General features: G+C 46.1%; 1 protein-coding gene across 23 annotated transcripts in view; it reads right to left on the bottom strand.

Annotated features, from left to right (window-relative positions):
* The window catches only part of NCOR2 (nuclear receptor corepressor 2), a 389,949-nt gene that overhangs the window by 101,112 nt on the left and 267,945 nt on the right, over window positions 1-20,892 (bottom strand). For all 23 annotated transcript variants that reach the window (XM_081174437.1, XM_081174422.1, XM_081174418.1 and 20 more), the window contains one exon: window positions 9,042-9,184. In XM_081174437.1, the coding sequence (XP_081030563.1) occupies window positions 9,042-9,184 (143 nt within the window). The remainder of the gene's footprint in view (window positions 1-9,041; window positions 9,185-20,892) is intronic.

Raw genomic sequence — 20,892 nt, 5'->3', positions numbered from 1 at the left:
ATAATCCCAATAATGTCTCATCCCTTTTTTGTTTTGTCTAGTGTCATTTCAGATAACAGGGACCCAGGAATCTGACTTGTTTTTTCTTTCCTTTTTTTACGGGTTTGTGAATTGCTCTGGGAGCTTATCCAGCTGGAGACCAGGGTACAGCAAGTATTTTAAGCAAACAAATAAATAACAGATTAGCCATTAAGGTGTTTTGGCCAGGTCTCTATCTTTCAGTCTAAAGGTCACCCAGTGAACTCTGTGGACAGGTGTGGATTTAGATACAAGTTAAAAATAAAATGGGAGGATACACCCAAATTTACATAGAGCAGTATTAGATAGATTTGAACCTGGTATTTCTACTCTGACACCCTGGCCATCAGGGCTCTTTTCAGTCACACCCCTTTCCCCAGGCCATGCACTTTGCCCTCCCTGCTCCACAGCCTCCTTGAATGTTTTTGCCTGGCTGGAATATGTTCTTGAACTATGATAATGCTTCTTGCTTGCCTGGGCAGAGCGCAGTGTGTGAGGTTGTGTACAAACTAGCCCATTAAAACAAAGGTAACATACACATTTATTTTGTCCACTTTTTGCCCCTAGCTCTGCCCACCACTGGGGGGAGGGAACGAAGGGAGAAAACCACAAAAGCTGCCCTGAGATCCTTGGGGAGGGCAAAGCATGAGAAACACTGAAGAAATAAAAATGCTTCCTAATTAATTAAGGTGAGCCTAGAAAACCAGCACCTCAGAGAGATGGATTCCAGGCAAGCCTTCTCCCTGACATGCTAGCTTTCTATGTGGGCCTTATTTTTTGTATGGAGAGTTTATTCCAGGAGTGGGAAACTTAGTGCCCTCCAGATGTTGCTAGACTCCAACTTCCATCAGTCCCAGCCAGCATGATGCGAGTTGTAGTCCAACAACATCTGGATAGCATCCTTCTTCCCCACCTGTGACTTTCCACAAGTAGTCTTGACTTAGGCTGAGATGCAAGTTTACTGCCTCAGTTGGAAGTAAGCCTAACTGCAGGATTCCTTGCCTAAGGACACTCACTTGGCTGCAACTCTGCTTAGCTTCCACTGGCAAATTCCAAAAAGGAGCCTCTCACAAAACCAAAGGACCTGAATTTGGTCAACATCTGCCAGCTGTTGGCTTGTAGACTAGCTTCATGGTGTTCTTTAAAACATGCTATTAAAATATGCTATTACTTATTTGTATTCCGACAAAATAAACCACATAAAGAAAAAGTAGACATTTGTAAAGGTGGGTTCATCAGGGCCCACACTTGTTTTATGAAGGTGGGGGGGTGGCTTTGAGGTGGGGGCTTTTTGGTCAGCTCTAGGCTGCCATGGTTTTAAACCAGAAGGAGAGTTGTGGCTCAGAGGTAGAGCATCTGCTCTGCATGCAGGAGGTCCCAAGTTCAGTCTCCTGCATCTCTGGGCAGGCATGGGAAACCCTGGAGAGCTGCTACCAGTCAGTGTACACAGCACTGAGCTGGATGGACCAATGGCCTGACTCTGCAAAGCAGCTTCCTATGTTTCGGTGTTCCTATGAAGTCATCGGATACAGGAGGGAAGAACAGGGCCTGTCAGCAACAAGCGGTGGATCACCAAAGACTAGAAGCATAAATCAGTATAAAAAACCCTTCTTGGGGTTGGCTCAAGACATTTCTCTGCCGGAGGTGAAGGACACAACTGCATGTACAGAGAAGCCGACTGGACTGGCAGCTGAATCCTAGCTCAACATGCCAGCAGGAGGCTCACTGAGGGAGCACAGGACAGGCCCCATGGCACACACAGCTCCATCTTCCAACGGAGTGAATAGCCAGGGAAAACAGCTAGGGCACTGGTTCCCAATTAGCTAAGTATGGCGGATCCCTGCTTTTGAAAATTTTGGTATCTCTATGGTAGTTTTTGTTATATGAATGGTGCGACCACCAGTTGGGAACCACTGAGCTGGGGGATAGGTGCCTGCCAAGATTTGCCGCCTAAGGAGGTTGCCTCACTCTGACTAATGGTAGGTTTGGCCCTGACCACTGTATCAGAGATAGTGGTGCACTGAGCCAGGCGAACCAAAGGGGTGACTTAGAACAATGTAGACCCTTATAGCCTTCTCCCATTTCCTTCATTGCTTCATTGGACAGCTTCACTGGAGCTGATCAGACTAAAAGAAATTAGCCTTAATTCTGCTGCTGGGCTCCTCCTCCTGCCCAGAAGGTGGCCCCTCCATCTGAGTGTGCACGCTCACGCACGCAAAGCAGCAAATATGTTTAGGAAAACAGTTTGCTAGATTAACTGCAGATTTTGTCTCTCCGCTTTGTATTCAGCTGTATAACATCTGTTGCTGCCAACAAACAATAGCATTTTTTAAAAAACAACGAAAAAAGAGCAGCAACCAGGAACAGCTGAGTGCTCATTGTCCTTATGCAAAAGAACAACAACACCCAAGACTGCCACTGCTTCAAATTGCTCACCCAAAGAAGATTATCAATCCAGGCTAATGACATAAACTAGAGAGAGATGGAGATGCCTAACAATTAGCATGAAGGAGCTGAGATGCTACATCCGAGGAACGGAAGCTGGGGGAAATAATTGGAGCTAGAAGAAGAATTGTGCATGTAAGATTTCTGAAACGCAAACAGGAGAGAAAAGTATGCTGACATGTCCCAAACTAAGTCTGTCACAAAACAGCAGTCGGAGAGGTTTTCTCAAGTGACGTACAGTGGTACACCTCAGGTTAGGTACTTAATTCGTTCCGGAGGTCTGTATTTAACCTGAAACTGTTCTTAACCTGAAGAACCACTTTAGCTAATGGGGCCTCCTGCTGCTGCCGTGCCGCTGGAGCACGATTTCTGTTCTCATCCTGAAGCAAAGTTCTTAACCTGAAGCACTATTTCTGGGTTAGGGGAGTCTGTAACCTGAAGCGTATGTAACCTGAAGTGTATGTAACCTGAGGTACCACTGTATTTAAAAAAAAGACAGAAGAGCACTATTGATATTGTAACATACTTGAGGATTTTGTGGGTGTGGTGAATTGTATTTATTTATATTTATTATTATTAATAATAATAATAATAATAATAATAATAATAATAATAATAATAATAATATAATTTATTATTTATACCCCGCCCATCTGGCTGGGCCTCCCCAGCCACTCTGGGCGGCTTCCATAAAAACCAAAAATACAGTAAAATATCACACGTTAAAAACTTCCCTGAACAGGGCTGCCTTAAGATGTCTTCTGAATGTCAGGTAGTTGTTTATCGCTTTGACATCTGCTGGAAGGGCGTTCCACAGGGCGGGCGCCACTACCGAGAAGGCCCTCTGCCTGGTTCCCTGTAGCTTTGCTTCTCGCAATGAGGGAACCGCCAGAAGGCCCTCGGCGCTGGATCTCAGTGCCCGGGCTGAACGATGGGGGTGGAGATGCTGCTTCAGATATACTGGACCGAGGCCGTTTAGGGCTTTAAAGGTCAGCACCAACCTTTAGGGCTTTAAAGGTCACAGCATAAATGAAACCTTTGGTAGTGATTGGCTGAGCTACTCATAATGTCACAGAAAGGCAAGGATTCCACTGATCTAGAAATGTGAGAAGGCATCATCCCCCCCCCATCTTATGCAGTGCTGTTTCTGTTATGCTGCAGTTTACCTTCTGCTAAGACCTATGTTATTTGTCTTGCTGTCTGCTGTGGCAAACTCACGTAGCTTACATAGTTCAGAGCATGAGACTTGGGGGCGTGGGTTCAAGCCCCACATTGGTCAAATTGGGGGGGGGGGGAGAGAGACAGCAAAGATTACATGTCATTTGCCGACCGAAATATCTATCACATTTGCTGGGTTGATTTCTGTTGTGCACATAGTCTGAACACTAGCAATTGTTTCCATTTCCACTGGAATACTCTGACATCCCCAGAGGTGTAGCTAGGCTCCCTTGCGCACCCACCCACCCCAATCTCCAGGGGGAAAATAACGTAATTTAACAATCACAAATGATTCAAACTGGCTATTTAACAGCACAAGCCTATAGATATTTACTCCAAAGTAAATCCCACCATGTTCAATAGGGCTTACTGGGTGCACAAGACTAAATCTGGCAAGACAACGACAGGAGCTTCTGACAATACCTCACTTGCCTTTTTGTTATTTCCAACAAGGTGCCAGCAGAAAGGCTCAGAGGTTCTGCCTCATGGCACACTTTACTCAGAAGTAAGCCCCCTTAAGTCAATGGCCCTTGCTCTCTCTGGGGTAAATATGCAGCGGCACATGCACTGGAAATTGGTCAAGGTGGGGGGAAACCAGGGGAAAGCGACCACAAAGAGCCTCGCCTGGTGTTTCTCAGTCAGCACATCAGCTGACAGCCAATTGGGGGGCAAGCAGAGGGAGTGGAGGGTGGGGAGTAGTGGTTGCGCTAGGACAGAGAGCCAAGCAGTGGTGTCCTTGTAAAGAGCCCCACTGTGCAAACTAACATGCAGCACTGCCAGCCGAGTGGTGCGATGGCCCACGCCAGTGTCAGGATTACCCCACCAAGGTGACAAGAAAGGCACAATTTCTGTGCCATTCCCCAGGCCTGCGCCTTTGGTGGGCTGCAAGCTGGCCAACTGCTAGGTCAGCCCCTAGACATCTCTACACTGGCTTAACCACTAAGGTGTGTGTGGGGGGGGGGGAGAAGGTGCAAGGTCTTCAGAAAGAATAGAAGCAATAGAAACCTAGGAGAAAAGGAGGCTGGTCCTGGGAAAGGAGCGGGAGCGAACTGTCCAGAGAAACTATGGCAAACGTTTATCCCTGTCGCATAAGATTAGAAGCTGACTGGCGAAAGAGTCAGGATACCACCTCACCCAGTGCACTGTCAACTTAAAGAATTTGCAGGTGTAAGTAGCGGTGATGGCTAAAAGCTTAGGTAGCTTCAAAAGCAGGATTAGACCCATTCATGGAAGAGGAGGGGAGAAAGAACAAGACTATCATTGGTTACTAGTCATAATGACTGTAATCATCCAGGGTCCTGTGAAGAACAGTTGCTAGGGCACAACAAATGCACTCATGCACTGGCTTGTGGGATTCCCAGAGGCATCTGGTCGGCCACTGTAGGAAACAGGATGCTGGACTTTGATGCACTTGGTCTGATCTGGCAGGGATTTTCATATGGAAAGGGAGGCCATAGGAAGACTTCAAAATAAGAGAACACAGAAAGAAAATGGATAAAGAGATGTGCTTGGCTAGGGAGAACAGGCTAGGCAACATCTCTCAGACTGATCTGAAACAACTACTAGCCAATGCTTTGGCTTCAGGCCTCTAAAAATGTTCCTCTAGTGCAAACAGGAGCAGAAGGTAACCTTTGCATTTCATTTTTGTTGCTGTTGTTCTCTCTACAGATGGCTTCCTGCCCCACTTCTTTAAAACTGGCCCTAGTGAAATGTTGGAAGGCAGCTTTGCTAACTTGCATCCCAAATCCCCTCCTGTCCTGACTCCTCCTAAGCTGCCCTAAAGATCCTGGCGGGACTAAAAGGCTTTTACGCTCCCAAGCTAGTAAGCATGCTCAGTGGCATTTCCGAAGCGCCCCTTGGGCCAGGCGGGAGAGCTCTATTAGGACTGAAGCCCGGAACCCCCACAGTGCTTTTAAAATGAAATAACAATAATTGCAGCACTCGGCAGTTCCAGGGCAGCCTGCCGTGTCTCCAAAGTGCTTGCAGAGCATTAGCAGGTTCTAGCCACACTGAGCTTAAATGTACGCCCTCCGCCACAGCATCTACAGCCTCAAACACAATACTTTTAAGCAGGTGGGGGGAAACTTAATAATTCTCCCTCTCAGGACAGCTGGGATACCCCTGGTACTTTATCTCAAGCTGGAAGAACACACCTCCTCTGCAAAACATGTGAGGTGACATTGCCATGCAGAAAACTTCCTCACCTTCCTGCTGCTTTGCAGGGGATGCAAAAACCTGCAGTGTGGTATTTGCTTTCCAAGTCATTTACTTATACCATTCTCTCTCTCTTTCTCTCTGTGATTTAAAAAACACAATTTTGGTCATAACGCCTTCAAAACAAACATAAAAATAATTTCCAACAAGATAAAATTAAGAATGGAGGAATAAAACCTCAAAAAAGAGCTCCCCAATTTTTTAAAAAGTTGTCTAAACAATAGTAAAGGTAAAGGGACCCCTGACCATTAGGTCCAGTCGTAACCGACTCTGGGGTCGCAGCGCTCATCTCACTTTATTGGCCAAGGGAGCTTCCGGGTCATGTGACCAGCATGACCAAGCCGCTTCTGGTGAACCAGAACAGCACACGGAAACGCTGTTTACCTTCCCGCCGGAGCGGTACCTATTCATCTACTTGCACTTTGAGGTGCCAACTGCTAGGTTGGCAGGAGCTGGGACCGAGCAACGGGAGCTCACCCCATTGCGGGGATTCGAACCGCCTACCTTCTGATCAGCAAGTCCTAGGCTCTGTGGTTTAACCCACAGCGCCACCCACATCCCTTTTTATTGTCTAAACAATAAAAACCATCAAATGCTGAGAGGCACAGAAATGCCTTGCTGGATGCTGAGCAATGAAGGGGCTCACTTAGCATACCTGGGGAGGGAGTTTCACCATCAGGGTCCTACTATAAAACAGGCCCTTTGCCATGTTCCCACCGTTTGTCTTGTTCTAGTCTTGCTGAGGGGGCTGTTATTATAAAATGAGCAACCAGTCCATCTTTCAGGATCCAAAAGTTTGTTTAACAACATAATAAGAAAACAGTTGCTGCAAAAAACCCCGCGGAAATCACCAGACAGGCCATAAGAGACAGATACATGAATTTGTCACTAATGCCCTCTGAAGCAGCTGTGTTTTAACCTGTCAACTGAAGGCTATTAGTGAGAAAGTTAGGCACGTCTTCATAGGAAAGGTGGATCACAATCTGGGAAGCATCCCATGAAGGAGCAGAGAAAACAGAAGGAGCACTAAGGGAAGGCACCAGCACAGAGATGAAGGCACCTGCCTAATATTGACAATTGTCAAGGGGATCAAAGGAGGATTGAAGAGGGCAAGGCAGTCAAGGACCAAACGATGACAATTATAACTGTCTTTTCTCTCCCTCCTACTTGCTTCTCAACTGTCTTGCTCCCTTCAATTCTTCTTTGATCCCCATGTCAATTGTCAATATTAGGCAGGCACCTTTGTTATATTGCGTTTTGATACCTGCTAAAAAATTTCTTTAGGCAAGCTTACCCAGACATGCAATTTCAGCATGCCTATTTTTAAACTTTTAAAAACTTGATTTTATCAGTATTTTGGTAATCCTATTCCATCTACTTGTTTCTTAAGTCTGTTGATTTTATCAGTATTTTCTGATAAATATTTTATATAATTCTGTGTGAACCACCCAGAGGTGTGTGGATTTTTTCCCTTCAATTAAGCAGTATCTGAATCTAGTAAAATAAACAAATAGGTCCAGGGGAGGCAGGAAAGCTTCTGCCTTTGCTTTCTCCTCTGGTGCCTTTAATAGCAGCAGCTCCCGACATAGAAAGTAAACAGGATGCTCTTTTCCTTTCCAATTATCTCCATGCCATTAAAAGCTTCACCTGCTTACTTTCTGTCTATCACGTAGCAACGCCAGCAAGAAAAGATGGAGAAGGAGAAGTTCGTGGGATTTCTAAAGGGGGGGGCAGGGGGCGGGGAGCAGCAGCAACAACAATAACGTAATTCAACAACAACAACAACAACAACAACAACAACGTAATTCAAACCAGCACCATCTGAAAAGCAACTTGTCCCAAGACATACATGTCAACATGGCCCAAGGCAGATAAAAATAACAGAGTCATCACCACCTCACTGGCCCTTCACCAGGAATCACTGGCCCTTCACTTAATGGATGGGTCAAATTAAAGTGCTCTGAACAGCAACAAAGCACATTTCTCTTTCCTTCTCTCATACACCACAAAGAGTAATGTGAACGTTCAAGAATTATTATTTTTTTAAAAAGTTCATAAGCAAACTTTCTTCATAAGCAAATTAGGATAATTTGAGCTGGGAATTTTTCAGTTTGCGTCATAATTCCCCCTGATGCCCTAGAGCTGAGATAGCCAATGGGGTGCCTTCCAGATGCTTCGGACCACAACTCCCATCATCCCAAGCCAACATGGGAAGTGGTCAGGGATGGGGAAAGCTGTGGTCCAGCATCAACCAGAGAGCACCATATTGGTTATCCCTGCCCTAGGGAGTGTTTAGCATGCTTAATTTACTTCTATTTAGTAAACAGAACTAAAAACTTTAAAGCTGCCAAGCTTGCCTAAATATTGGATTTGCAGTTGGCACCCATTCTCATGTTTACTTATGAGATGATAAATTTTTCATAGAAAAATGAAGCACTGTGAAAAATTCCACCACATTTCACTGCACAGACATGTGGACCCCTGTTTCTGGAAGTATTTTCACTCAGTTCAAGAACATCAACTCAACTACCTTTGTGTGTCCACACCCACATTTAAAGCACATTTATGACACTTTAAAAGTCACGGCATCCCCCAAAGAATACTGGAAGTGCAATTTACCCTACACAGAGCTACAATTTGCAACACCCTTAACAAACTACAGTTCCCAGAATTCTTTGGGGGGAAACCACAAACTCTAAATGTATGGTGTGGATATGAACTTCAACAATAACTCATCGCTAAGTGCTAAATATGTATTCCTCCGTTATAGCCTAGAAACATCCTTACAGTGGCCGCTCCACACGGTATATATATTTATGTATTCTAAAAGATGTGAGCTTAAGATTTTTTGAGAATACACCTAAACATGTAAAAGGGTTAATATGACAAAATAATGTCATTTCATAAAAGAAAAGGAAACTGTTGTGCAGGCAGACTCAACAGAGAACCAGGATTGTGAACAGATATGCTGCTGACTGCACTCTCAGTGGCAAACCTGGGTTTTGTTACTATGGACAGTGTGAAACAGCTCTATATCCAGGTAAATTCTGCAGGAGGTAAATAAATCCAAACCAGACACTGCAGACTCATCTTGGTAGATGTGCAAAAGTTCACCAAAATGTTATCTGAGAGGTCACTGCATTTACCATTTTCAGTTTGTGCTGCTGCAGGATCTCATCCAGGTTCTGTCTCTTCTTGTAGTTGAAGTAGAAATTTTTACACTGGGAGACACTCTTGGATCCCACCATCCTGGAAATGGCTGACCAGTTACGTCCATGTTCAAGGAGACCTGCAGATCAGTGAGACATACATACAGTCAGAAGGGTTGAAACTAGAATTAAAGCCAAGAGGAAGGAAGGAAGGAAGGAAGGAAGGAAGGAAGGAAGGAAGGAAGGAAGGAAGGAAGGGGAGCATTTAGAACAAGGGCTGCAGTTTAGTGGTAGAGCATCTGGTTTGCATGTGGAAGTCCCCAGGTTCAATCCCTGGCATCTTCAAGTAGGTCTGGGATGAAACCCCTGTATGAAACATTGGAAAGCCACTACCAGTCAGTGGAGATCAAGATGGACCCTTAATCTGACTTAGTATAAGACAGCTTCCTATGTTCCTGTGAGGGATTGTTGTTGAAGGAAGAGGAGATAATTTCCTGTGATCAGCAAGTCACAGTAGATAATAATAATAATAATAATAATAATAATAATAATAATAATAATAATAATAATAATAATAATAATAATAGTTATTATTTATACCCCGCACATCAGGCTGGGTTTTCTCAGCCACTTTGGGCAGCTCCCAAAAGAATATTAAAAACACAATAAAACATCTGCCCTGGACACAGAATTGACCTGTGCCTCCATGGACAGCTGTGCGTCCAAAATGACTCCCAGGCTGCGCTCCTGGTACTTCAGGGGCACAGATATGCCATTCAGGACCAAGGAGCCCTCCGCACCTGACCGCCCCCTGTTCCCCCAAAACAGTACTTCTGTCTTGTCAGGATTCAACCTTAATCTGATAGCCACCATCCATCCTCCAATTGCCTCCAGTCACTCAAACAGAACCTTCAACGCCTTCACTGGTTCTGATTTAAAATAGAGGTAAAGCTGGGTATCATCCACATACTGATGAACACCCAGCTCAAACCCCCTGATGATCTCTCTCATTGGCTTCATATAGATGTTAAAAAGTATGGGGGAGAGGACGGAACCCTGAGGCACCCCACAAGTGAGAGCCCAGGGATCTGAACACTCATCCCCTAACACCATCCAGGAGGATCGGAACCACTGTATAGCAGTGCCTCCAGCTCCCAGCAAAACTTGCTATTGTCTCTATTGCCCCTTGCAATAGCATGGGAAAGAAGACCATCAAAAGAGATATTTTGAGTCAGTGCTCTCTGTGCACCGCTCTTCCATCACAACATGTCTACTTTGAATCTCAGTATTCATTTAAAAAGAAGAAGCGCCAATAGGCATGTTTCTAGCACTCATGGCTGCAAAGATAGGTTTCAAAACATGTGGGCAATACCTACAGCAAAAAAGTGCTTGAAGAAGAGTACCTCATGCTTTGAATCCAGCTCCACACCCAGGTGAGTGATGTGCTGCTTGGGTGTCAGCGATCAGGGAGGAGAGGAGCTCAAACACTTCAGAAGACCTTGCACTCAAACTTCTAGGCACAAAAAACTGTTCAAGGAAGGCAAGCCTCTGAAGAGAGCAAGTCATACCCAACTGCCATGAACTGCAGACAGGGCCAATCTTTGGGGCACACTATATTCCCTCCCATAGAGGTTTTATTTACCTTTATACAGACGTTGTTAATAAATTTGCATTTTATTTTTTATAAATAATAAATAAACACAATTACAGGAACTTCCCCATAAAATTATTTTCCCCAGCCTGCTGCCCTCCAGATTCTTTGAACTCCAACTCCTACCATCCTCAACCCTTGGCTAAATAGCTGGGACTAATGGGACAGTATGACATGCCCAGTCATTCCCAGGTGTAGCCCACCCTTTCCTGAGGCTCCTGGTTTCCTCACCGTTCAGGTCTGAGAAGAAGTTTTGGGTTGGCTGAGAAGACACAGAGCCTGTGAACCTCGCCTCCTTCACCCCCCCTGAGGGGCCAAAGCCAACAGGAGCTGCATGAGGAGGTGGTTATGGGAAGGAACGGGTCCACACATGCTTTACACACTCCACATGAAAAAGCAACCCAAGAGAAAACACTATTTTAAAATTGCCAGCTTGCTGAAAATCCTGCCTTAAAACAAATGCTCCAAAACCAAAGGTTCCCAAATTTTGTTAGCCCTTTATTGGTTTGTGTATTTCAATGTCCCTTCAAGACTCACATTACCCTTTCCCCCCTGGATGGCTCACCTTAGGAGACAGCGATAAAAAGAACAACACAAAAGATGGAAAACAAGTCAACCAATCCCAAAACATGCTAATATGAAACCGCTGAGTTGGGTTATCCAGTGTTTTGGAGCATGTTGCCAGCAATATGCTGATGACACAGAGCTCTACTTCTCCTTTACATCTGCAGGAGGGGCAGTGGAAGTGCTGGACTTGCCTCAGTAATGGACCAGATAAGAGCCAATAAACTGAACCTCAATCCAGATAAGATGGAGGCAGTTTAGACAGAGGTGCCAGGAGATGAACCTGGGAATTCCTGCAGGCAAGGCATGTGCTCAGCCACTGAAATAAATTCAATAAAACAACTAAAAACTCACGATGGCTGACAGATGACAGGTCATATTGACCACAAAGCTCTATTGAAAAACAGCAGCAGCAACAATAGCAACAACAACCAGCATGTTGTATAGGTAACTTACAACTAACACAGCCCCTCCCAGGGGCCATATCAGGAAAAAATAACAATATTGGAGTCCTTTTCCAGCAATATTATTATTTATTAAATTTATATGCCAACCTCCCTCCGAAGATCACAGGGCAGTTTACAATCGCAAAGAGACCACAAAACCCTTGCGGACACCAGAGTTATCCTTTCTAGCAAGCTCTCAACTGTTAGGAAATGCACTGGGACATCTTTCCACAGAGGAACCCCAATCGGATTGGTGAAAAGCCCCTGGAACACCAAGGTACTTTGGCAGACACTCATCAGCTACACAGTCGAGTCAAGGGCTTGGCATTTGAGGAAGAATCTTCTTTCTGTATATAAAGGTAATGTTTAAGCTGCCAAGAAGGGAGAACCCACTCACGAGATTTATTAGATACTGCTGGGGGAGGGAGACGGCAGCGGACAAAACACCAGCACAGCTCTAAGTGACTTACACTGCAAATTAAATGTTGAAAATCAAAAACGTGTCTGCAACAAAGAAATGCAGCATGATAAAAATCATTTACACTAACCAAGCAAGAGAAGCAGAAAAACTGGTATATAAAAAGTCGAACAGGAAGCCCAAGATAAAATATAAAATGTAGCTGAAAATAAAAGACTTGCCCAGCAGAGAATGCCTTCTAAATGGAAAGAAATAAACCCTTCTAACTTTACCTGTCCACCAAATGGGGGGTGGGGGTGGGGGGGCGACAGTAAAGGTAGAACCTCTCCAAAAGGGGAGCGCCACAAAGGAGATGCTGGCGGAAAGACTACTGAATTACACTTTGGGGGGAAATATCTGTCTGGAGATTTTAGAAACCCACTGCCAGTTGGAATTGGACCAGCTTTCCTCAATACAGCGGCCCTAGATGTTATAGACCAGGGATGTCCAACAGGTCAAGCAGGATTGACTAGTTGATCCCCAGAGTTGATGGCAGGCTCCTTTTCCTTTGGGGTGGCATAAGAGCATCCGCCCCCCTCGCCCCGTCCTCCATATTCGCATGACTGCTGGAACATAAGACGGAGTTTCCGCTGTGAGGCAGATTGTTTCCTTAACGATCTTTTGGTGAGCGACTTTTCCCCTTTACTCAATTTTGACATTTTTCTCTCAAGAACGGGACTTTCTTTGACCTGAACCCTGCCAGTTTTTTTATTCTGTGAGGAGATTGCAGTCTCTTGGGAGTTGGACGTCCCTGTTGTAGACCATGACTCCCATCATCCCTGACCATTGGTCATGATAGCCAGGGGGTCTAAAACATTTGGAAGGTACTTGTGTGCTGGAACAGGCAGTAGTGAGCTAGGCAGCTAATGGTCTGACGCAGGTAGCTGTTAACTTTCTCCACTATGTTCACCGCTGAAGAAGAATTGCCCATAGTTCAGTATGCACCATAAGGCAGGCCCACTGCTGGGCTCTGACCTGCTGCTCTGGGTTAGGAGAGGAGCAAACATGTGTATTTCAAGAGGCCCAGGTCCAGTCTCAGGCTAAGCTGCCAGAGTGATGAAACTGAGATCTAAAGGTCCCCAGCATGCCAAGCTGGGTCTTGTCTTCCAGGGCACATGAGACTCACATTCTATTAACACGCCTGAATTGGTTTCTGGAGGACAGATTTTCCTGGAGGACATGCTGCCCTGAGCACCTGAGTAGGAAAGATAGGATAGTAAGGCAGTACAGGCAACTCACAGCATACGATGATTTCACCTATGCGATCTCAACTTTACGTGGGCTGCAGGAAAATAAATAATTAAATGGAGAATGGGGGGAAACCGGCCATGGAAAGAGCCTTTTAAGCCTTCTCTCTGTCATGACATTATCAGTCTTGTTTAGATACCTATTTGGACATCCGGACTGCTTATACTATTTTATATGTCGCTGTTGGGATTGATTTAATATATACATGCTAGGATATTGCATACAAAAGTCTAAAGAGACAGGCAGCATTTGAGGTTGGGAGTCTCTTTCTCTCTCCCTTTTGCAACTTTTGCTTTTCCTTTGGAGTAAAACTCCGTAACACACCTTTACCAAAACTGGGAAGGACCACAGAAAAATACTTTCAGGGATGAAGGGTGGACTAGATCTAGTAAAGATCTAGGAGTCAGGGAAAAGACCCACAATCTCAGTTCAAAGAACTTCTTGTGTCAAACACATACCAAGGCCTGATCTACACATGCCGGAGAATGGGATAGGTGAGTCCAGTCCTGACACTGCCTCCAGGCTGCAGGTGGGAGTACCATTTTGAAACCCAAGTTCACTCTTGGTGCTAGTTTTCTCCTTGCAGGGAGGTACTCTTGTTTTCAATGAAAGAGAGCATTTCTTGTTCTGAAATACTACTGTCCATTCTGCCACTTCCTCCTCTCCTCCTTCTACTGTGTGTTTAAGTCAATGGCCAAAACTTCAAGGAGGAGGAGCAACATCACCTTCTAAACATTCTGAGTCCTTTCAAAGGCACATCCCATCTTAGGCCAGGACATATAGCCCTTTTAGGAAGCACAACCTCGTTTTCTTTTCATAGCCCACCCACCCTTATTTAAAGATAGCAGGTTGGAAGCTGGGACAAAAGGCAGGCAAGTAGGATGTACAAACAAACAAACAAACAAACAAACAAACAAACAAACAAACGCCTGCATTTTTTTAAAAAAAGTCTGAATTCTGCAATCTACATGAATTATGTAAAATGAGTGTGTTTGTTTTTCTTGAATAATTTACGTAGAGAAAAGAGCAAGGGGCAAAGCAATCTCTAGCCCAGTGATAGCCAACTCTCACCAGCCTTAGCCGCCAAGGGAGGATGAGAGTTGCAGCCCAGCAACACCTGGAGGGCATCCCATGGCCCCCTTGTTCCTATTCAGACATATGTTAGTACTGTGGGGGGGGGGAGGAAGCATGTCCTCCTCCCTTCCCCCTCTGCTGCCTTTGGGGTCATCTCATCCTGAGAGCTGGACAGTGGCCTTAGGCAGAACAGAGTCCTAATCAGCTTGAATAAGTTCCTTCTGGATTTTAAATGATTCTAAAATGTGCAGGCCCCTAAAGTCATCCGGGAACATAGAATCTAAGAGTTGGAAGGGACCCCAATGGTCATCTAGTCCAACCCCCTGCAATGCAGGGATCCTGCCCACAGCCATCCCTGGTTATCAGTCAGATGCACTGACCCACTGTGCCACCTCAGATCCCCCACTTCTTTCACCGTGTGATTGGCATTGTGTGGAGGAAAAAAATGTCCAAGCAGGGCCTTCTCTTAGTGCTTCTTGCAGCTGAAAACTTATTTCACTTTCCCCAGCTCACCCATCATAGCCACAAGGACTAGAACATTGGTCAGTTTGTTTTTTCCTAAAAGAACATAAATTGAGTTTCTCGGCATACTGAGTTTTGCATCCAGCACCTTGCAAAAAACTTGTGTGGAAAAACACACAAAGTCCCAAATTACCTTTTATGTCTCAAAAGAAAGAGCACCAGCGTAAGTTAAATGATCTGGGCTTAAGCTTAAGCCTAACCTCAGCCAAACACCACCCCAAAGTACACCATCTATGCAGCCCTCCCAGAATCAGCTCCTCTTCTGTGACAATGGAAATATTTTAATGGACTGCTGTAGAGGACTGTTGTGAAGTTGTATCAGAAACTGCAAAATGCTCTGCACATTAATAGCAGGTCAAATGTTTAAAAGCAAGCGCTTGTTTTTTGAGAACACAAATCATCCATCCAGGAGCTCAGTGCCATGATTACTATCTCTTTCTTACAGTTATATCCTGCCTCCCCCCCCCCCCAATCCACTCAATGCAACATGTATATTCCCTCCACCCCAATTATATCCTCACAATCACCCTGTAAGGTAGGTTAGTCTGGGAGAGAGTGACTGAACCAATGCCACCCACCCAGCAAGATTCATGACTCATCAGAAATTTGAACCTGTGTCTCCCAGTCCTAGTCTCCCAGTAAACCAACTATGCCAGACTAGCTCCCAAAGTGCTGGGCGTAAACCTGGTGGGAAATCAGGTTCAAATTCCCACCCAAACACTAGGCAACCTTAGTCTACTCCAAAGGTTGTGGTGACAACAATATCATTATTATATATTAAGTTTGTATGTATGTGGCCCTTCATTCGATGATTTCAGGGCAGTTCACAGCATAAAAATACAGAAGAAAACCAAAAAGTACATAATAAAAACAGGACAAAAGAAAACAAAACAATAACCCCCTCCCACAATCACATATAAAACGACATGTTGAAGAGGAGTGTTTTCGCCTGGCACCTAAAGGTGTTTAATAACGGATGGGGTGGGGGGAAGCGTACCCAACCAGCCACGTATGCCGCCCTACGCTTGCGTGATGACATGAGATTAAAATATAACAAATATTGAGAAAGCAAATGGAAGTCCATTCTGGATGCATGCATACAGCACCCCACAACCTGGCTCTTGCAGGGTGCTCCCTCACAAGCCACGGCACGGTGCCTGCCCAGCAGGAATAGCCCTCCCAAATCTTTGGCGGTGTTCCTGCCTCTGATACTCCTGGCTGTACAGGTGTCCCATTTCTCTCTCATTCGGATGGGGCGGTCTTGTTTCCAGCATACACACCTGAGTCTTCCCTGCAGGAGCAAACTGGCAGGTACAGCTGCCCTTATCTTTACAGTAACGAAAACCAAAACACCAACACCTGCTTCCCAAAACTATAATTATCCACACACGCACTCGCCTGGGGAGGGAAATGTCAGCAGCCACCCTCATTCTTGCTAGGGAACACCCAGAGTTACATGGCACAAACAGGCCCATGCTGATCACCCTGTCATCTAAATCCCTCCCCACTGCAACCCCCCCCCCCACAGCACAAATCTTCCCATATAAACGCACGCCGTGACATTCAACCTATAAATCACTACCACAGGAACAGGGCACTGACTTCAGGTTGTGATGCACAAAAAAACACCAGCACTTTTTCCTGCTGCTTCCAGCGGAAAAAAGAAACCCAAAGACAGACCTTCAAGTCCAAATTGGCTCGAAGAGATATCACACAGCTTTACAGGGTATTTGTCACACACACACACACACACACACACACACACACACACACAGCCCCCCCCCCCGTGCCACACACTCCAATTTTCCACTGCCACCCTGAGTCTGTTTAATGACCCAAGACTTACATTCTCTTCTCCCAGCTTCGCCTGCTGGCAAATCCACTGAAAACATGCGGCAGGCGAAGGAGGGGAGCTCTCCGGAGGAGTCAGTCGTGATAGAGAGGAAAGAGCAAAACAAATCAAAACAAAAAACCAACAGAGAGCAAACAGTGCATTAAAAGCCCTCTTCTCTGGCTGCCTTCCGGCTTTCTTGGCTTTTTTCTACTCCAGTCCAGTAGCCGAAAAACCAAACTGGGAAAGCCATGCTGCGCTCCGCTCCAGCACTGTTTAAGAGCAGGGGGGAGCACAATCCGAAGCCAGGGGAGAGGTCAACAACTCCTTGGGCTCCTTTGTGCGAAGTTGCGGGGCACCCATGCCGGGTCTTTCTCTGCTTTGAGGCTGCTGCTTCCTTCCACGTTGGCTGGTGGGGGGAAAGAGGGGGGAACCCGATAGGAAAAAACACCACAGCACTCCAGCGCTCTCTCTCTCTCTCTTCTCTCTGTCAAGACTCCCACCTGCTTAGCTCCTTGGAGGTTTCCAACTGCCTGGAACTACAATCTGTTAAGGTGGATTGGAAAGTTCTTTCGGATTGGTTAGGCTTCCCCTCTCCCCCCCCCCCTCCCGCTTTACAATCCTCCTCTGCCTTGCTCAGCAGCTGGGGGGGGGGGGAGAAGAGGAGGCTGTGAGAGGCAAATTTCAGGAGATGCTCAGGGTGCTGCCAAAAACGCAGAGGGCGACCTGCAGCAGGCTTCACTCGCTCATCAAGTCAGCTGAGGGAATGGCAGAGGAGCAGGAAGAGGAGGAGGAGGAGGAGGAGAGCTGGGTGCCTGTTCCAAGGCTGGAGCCAAATGAGCTGTGCGTAATCTGCTCCCTCCCCACCACCTCCCCCTCCCTCCCCACTGATCCTGACCCCAGGTGACCCAGAAGTTTTCTTCTTCGTCTGAATGTGACCTCTAGACAGGGCGCTCATAAGCAGCGTGGCGCTGGCCCAAGACGACAAGGGTGCGGCCAACTTGGCAACCCTTCTCCTCTCTCTCTCCCCTGAATGTCAACAGCAGGGGGAAGCGATCCAGGAAAACAAAGCTTTTCTTAATAGCTTCCTTTGCTCTGATGTGAATCAAAGGGGTTTTTCTTGGCAAAGGCAGGCAAAAAACCCGACTGCTGAGCTTGCCCCACCTGTTGCTCCCCTGTTCTGCCCCAGAGGTGGACTTTGTCCAGAGCACATCTGCCCTCTTTGCAGGCAAAGCAAGGGCTCTGGAGCAGCATGCAATGGTAACTGTTCAGAGAGGTCAAGGCTCTCCACACCAGTAAGTGACCGGCACACCCAACAACATGGGGTGGGCACCATGCTTTTAGGTGGGAGGGGGTTCACTTAATTGAGAGGTTCAGGCAGGATGTGAGGGGTGGGTGGGCAGAGGAGCTGGATCTCTCCACATAGAATCATAGAGTTGGAAGGGACCACAAGGGTCATCTAGTCCAACCCCCAGAAATGCTGAAATCTTTTACCCATGACCCTAAGATTAAGAGTCTTATGCTCTACTGGCTGAGCTATTCACAGGGCAAGTGCCAACAGAGGGGCTTCACGTATCATGCATTTCCTGCATGTGAGTCATGGTGCAGTGTAGTAGCTAGAGTGAAAGTTCTGAATTGTTGTCAGCTCTAATCCTGCCTCTGCCATGGACTCAATAGGTTGGCTTAGGGGGCTGAAGCTGCTGAGGTATTGATTTCCCATACATAATATGGGCACAATGACCTACCTTGCAGGGTTGCTGCGATAATGTGTGCAAAGTGCTTTGAATACTGCCAGCACACGTACACATGTCAGAGCTTGTGAGCGCACCAGTGAACCTCCTACTTCCTATGTGGAAACGTACGATTCTGTCTCCCTCCAGCTAAGCAAAAAGTCACAGGCTTTTTGCAAATGTGTACATTTCTTCAGTAAAGATACTCTTGGCTTCAAGTGAAATCTTGCCTCTTAAGAACAAGATAGGCAAGGCAGAGAGTGAGTGGCTTTTCCACAAGAGGGCATCAGGAAGGGAGCTCAGATGGATTTACAGATCAAGGTTAGAAAATGAAAAGAAATCAGAGACATCACTATTTCATCCCCAAAGAGCCCTAATATCCAGAGCAGCAAACTATGTTTATAAGTGCATTTGTTGACTGACTGAACCCACAGACTGCTCACTAATGGTTGCTCATCATCCTGGGAAAAATGGACCAGTGAGGTCTGCAGGGTTCTGTCCTGGGCCCCTTGTTGTTCAACATCTTTATAAACAACGTGGATGAAGGAACTGAGGGGCTGCTCACCAAATGTGCAGATGACACCAAGCTGGGAGAGGTAACTAATGCCACCTTCACAGATGGAGAACTCGGCCAAAACTAACAAAAAGGATTTCAACAGGGACAAATGTCAGGCTAGAACCAGATGCACCAGTATCAGATTGGGGGAGGGCACCTGGCTTGCCAGTAGGAGTCTCAGTAGACCACACACTTAAAATGAGTCACTTAACTGGTGACTGGGGGTGGCTGCAGAGACCATATTTCACCAGTCCTGAAAGATCTACATTGGTTCCTAGTACGTTTCAAAGCAAAATTCAAAGTGTTGGTGCTGACCTTTAAAGCCCTAAACGGCCTCAGCCCTGAAGGAGCGTCTCCACCCCGCCGCTCAGCCCGGACACTGAGGTCCAGCTCTGAGGGCCTTCTGGCAGTTCCCTCACTGCTAGAAGTGAGGTTACCAGGAACCAGGAAGAGGGCCTTCTCAGTAGTCATGCCCACCCTGTGGAACACCCTCCCATCATGTGTCAAGGAAATAAACAACTACAGTGGTACCTCGGGTTACAGATGCTTCAGCTTACAGACTCTGCTAACCCAGAAATAGTACCTCAGGTTAAGAACTTTGCTTCAGGATGAGAACAGAAATCGTGCAGCGGCAGTGCAGCGGGAGGCCCCATTAGCTAAAGTAGTACCTCAGGCTAAGAATAGTTTCAGTTTAAGAATGGACCTCCAGAACGAATTAAGTTCTTAACCCGAGGTACCACTGTATCTGACTTTTAGAAAACATCTGAAGCAACCCTGTATCAGGAACTTTTTAATGTCTAATGTTTTACCATTTTTAATGTGTTGTAAGCCACCCAGAGTGGCTGGGGAAACACAGCCAGGTGGGTGGGGAAGAAGAAGAAGAAGAAGAAGAAGAAGAAGAAGAAGAAGAAGAAGAATGAGGAGGAGGAGGAGGCGGCAACGGCGTGATGCAGCAGCAAAAAAAGTGAATGCTTTCTAGGCTGCATCAACAGAAGTATAGTGTCCTGATGAAGGGAAGTAATAGTACCACCCTATTCTGCCTTGGTCTAACCACACCTGGCGTTATGGAAGCTTCAACTGAGATTCCTGCATTGCAGGGGCTTGGACTAGAAGACCCTTGAGATCTCTTCCAATCCTATAATTCTATGATTCCCAACCTTAAGTGTTACAGGGACGACTGAGGTTCTTGGGACATTACCAAACTTAAAAAGGAAGCACAGAACCAGCTGGCCTGTGTAAATGTTTTGCTGACAAACTTTTTAAAAGCGACAGAGCCAAGGAATATCCATCCTAGGAAAAAGAGCAGACTTTGGCAGCTGGTATAAATTATACAAATTAAATGCATTTGGATATATACACTGATATTGCATACATTTGTTCTGCTACTGGAGGTCAAGGAGAGAGTCAAGGATCTGGGGAGGGAGATGAAGCCAGGCTCCCAAAGCATTAGATATGCTTGTTGAGGTCGTCCACTTTCACCTACCCCCAAGCTTTGAAGATATTGTTCTCCAAAGGCTTTCAAGACTTCACAGGCAGAAAGACAGCATGAAGCAACTACATTCCTGAGTCAGACCCTGGCACTAAGTGGCAGCGGCTGCAGGGTTTTAGATGTAAGGGTGTTTCCCCAACTCTACTGGGAAGGTCAGGGATTGAACCAAGAATCTTTTGTAGGAAAACCATGTGCTCTACCCTGAACTATGGCCCTTCCCCAAGATCAGGGGTGTGGAACCTCTAGCCAATGGGCCAGTCTTGGTCCATGAGGTATTTCC

Source organism: Podarcis bocagei (genome assembly GCF_964188305.1).
Source record: "Podarcis bocagei genome assembly, chromosome: 16".
Lineage (NCBI taxonomy): Eukaryota > Metazoa > Chordata > Lepidosauria > Squamata > Lacertidae > Podarcis > Podarcis bocagei.
The sequence above is the reverse complement of the archived record's forward strand: the minus strand, read 5'-3'. Positions and strand labels throughout refer to the sequence as shown.